This window comes from Eurytemora carolleeae, unplaced genomic scaffold (genome assembly GCF_000591075.1).
Source record: "Eurytemora carolleeae unplaced genomic scaffold, Eaff_2.0 scaffold1874, whole genome shotgun sequence".
Taxonomy (NCBI): domain Eukaryota; kingdom Metazoa; phylum Arthropoda; class Copepoda; order Calanoida; family Temoridae; genus Eurytemora; species Eurytemora carolleeae.
In genome coordinates this window covers 4,258-5,705 of record NW_019397758.1, presented here as the reverse complement: position 1 = coordinate 5,705, position 1,448 = coordinate 4,258, and the positions used below count along the sequence as shown (strand labels likewise).

General features: G+C 38.1%; 1 protein-coding gene across 1 annotated transcript in view; it reads right to left on the bottom strand.

Annotated features, from left to right (window-relative positions):
• Positions 1–1,002, bottom strand: part of LOC111715806 (protein O-mannosyltransferase 1) — a 6,787-nt gene extending 5,785 nt beyond the window's left edge. Inside the window, exon 1 of the mRNA XM_023491179.1 lies at positions 362–1,002. Coding sequence (XP_023346947.1) covers positions 362–505 — 144 coding nt within the window. The 5' untranslated portion in view covers positions 506–1,002. The remainder of the gene's footprint in view (positions 1–361) is intronic.
• Between the last annotated feature and the right edge of the window lie 446 nt (positions 1,003–1,448).

Here is a 1,448-nt window from a genome sequence, read left to right as displayed (position 1 = left end):
GTTATTTTTAACGTTTGACTTAAACTCTTACCTAAATGAATTTAGAAAAAATATACCGTTTTAAGAAAGTTTTAGATAGATATTTGCTATCATCCAGAACAAAACGTTTTATCAGAAATTAAATTATAATAAGTTTATATGACGTTTTAAAAATATGCAAAAACAATCATTTCTGACACCTCTCGGCTTAGTACGCCAATATATTTCACCAAAACCATACTGCAGTCATTAAATTATCATATAGGGAAATTTTCATCTTTCTAAACATCACAGGGAAAGATTTTACAGGTTCTTTGATATTAGAATTCTCTCTGAAAGATAAACATGAGAGTACACTAGTTCACAATGTTTAGAAACTCACCCCTAGTCGGTCATTCGGAATAAGCTTTCCCAACTTTTTACTCAGCTCCTGCAGCTTTTCATTCTCTTCTCCTTCCATCCCCACCAACCTTCTCTCCTTCTTCACACTCTCCTCCTTCCTCCTTCTCCTTGTATTTGTCTCCATCCCTCCTGTCTAGAAATTTGTACACTGAAACCGCTACCTGCCGAACCTGCCCAACAGAGATGAAAGTTCTCTCTTTTCCCTAGATCTCTCTAGCTTCCTCACTCACTATAGTTCAGCACTGTTTGTCTGATACGGAACTGTAGTGTGTGTTTGTTAAGATGAAGTAAACTCACACCGCTCTGCCAACTGTTTATAACGTAGTCCCTGTTTTCAAATATTTAAATTAATACAGGGAGGTGTATAAACCAGTACAACTAGGGCTAAACGTAGATGTAGTATAAGTTGTAGAAGGAAGGTTGGTTGAAGACTGTCAGGTTGCTCCAGGATCAACAGTTACACGTAAACTTCTTGGTTCACATGACTTGCAATTACTTCAAGTGGGGCGACTACCTCTCTTTCAGAGAAATTTCTTGAATTTCCATAGATTTATTAAACATGCAATATTCTAGGATAAAAATACTATAGTCTTTAACAATTTATCTACAATCCTCATGCCATTACTACAGGGCATGTAACCATAATTTAAAGCGACCCTCCATGCAAAGACATGGCAATGCCCGATTTTCAACGGTACCCTTAAAAGCTTTTTTGATCAAGTATATGCATTACACATATATCAATGTTTATAATTTTTAAAACTGACTTTTTTCAATTGTTATTTCTCTAAAAAAAGTCACTAGCGCATTTCTACTGCAGAAAAAGATACTGTGGGGTATTGTGGGGTATTGTGGGGTATTGCAGGGTACTGCTGGATACTGCTGGGAACTACTGGGTACTGGGGGGTACTGGGTGATACTGGGGTGCACTTGGGAGTACTAGGGGTACTGGGGGTACTGACAGGTATTGCGGGGGTACTGCAGAGTACTAAAGGTACTAGGGAGTAATAGAGGATAATGGGGGATACTGTGAAGTACTGTGGGATACTGTAGGGTATTGCTGTGTA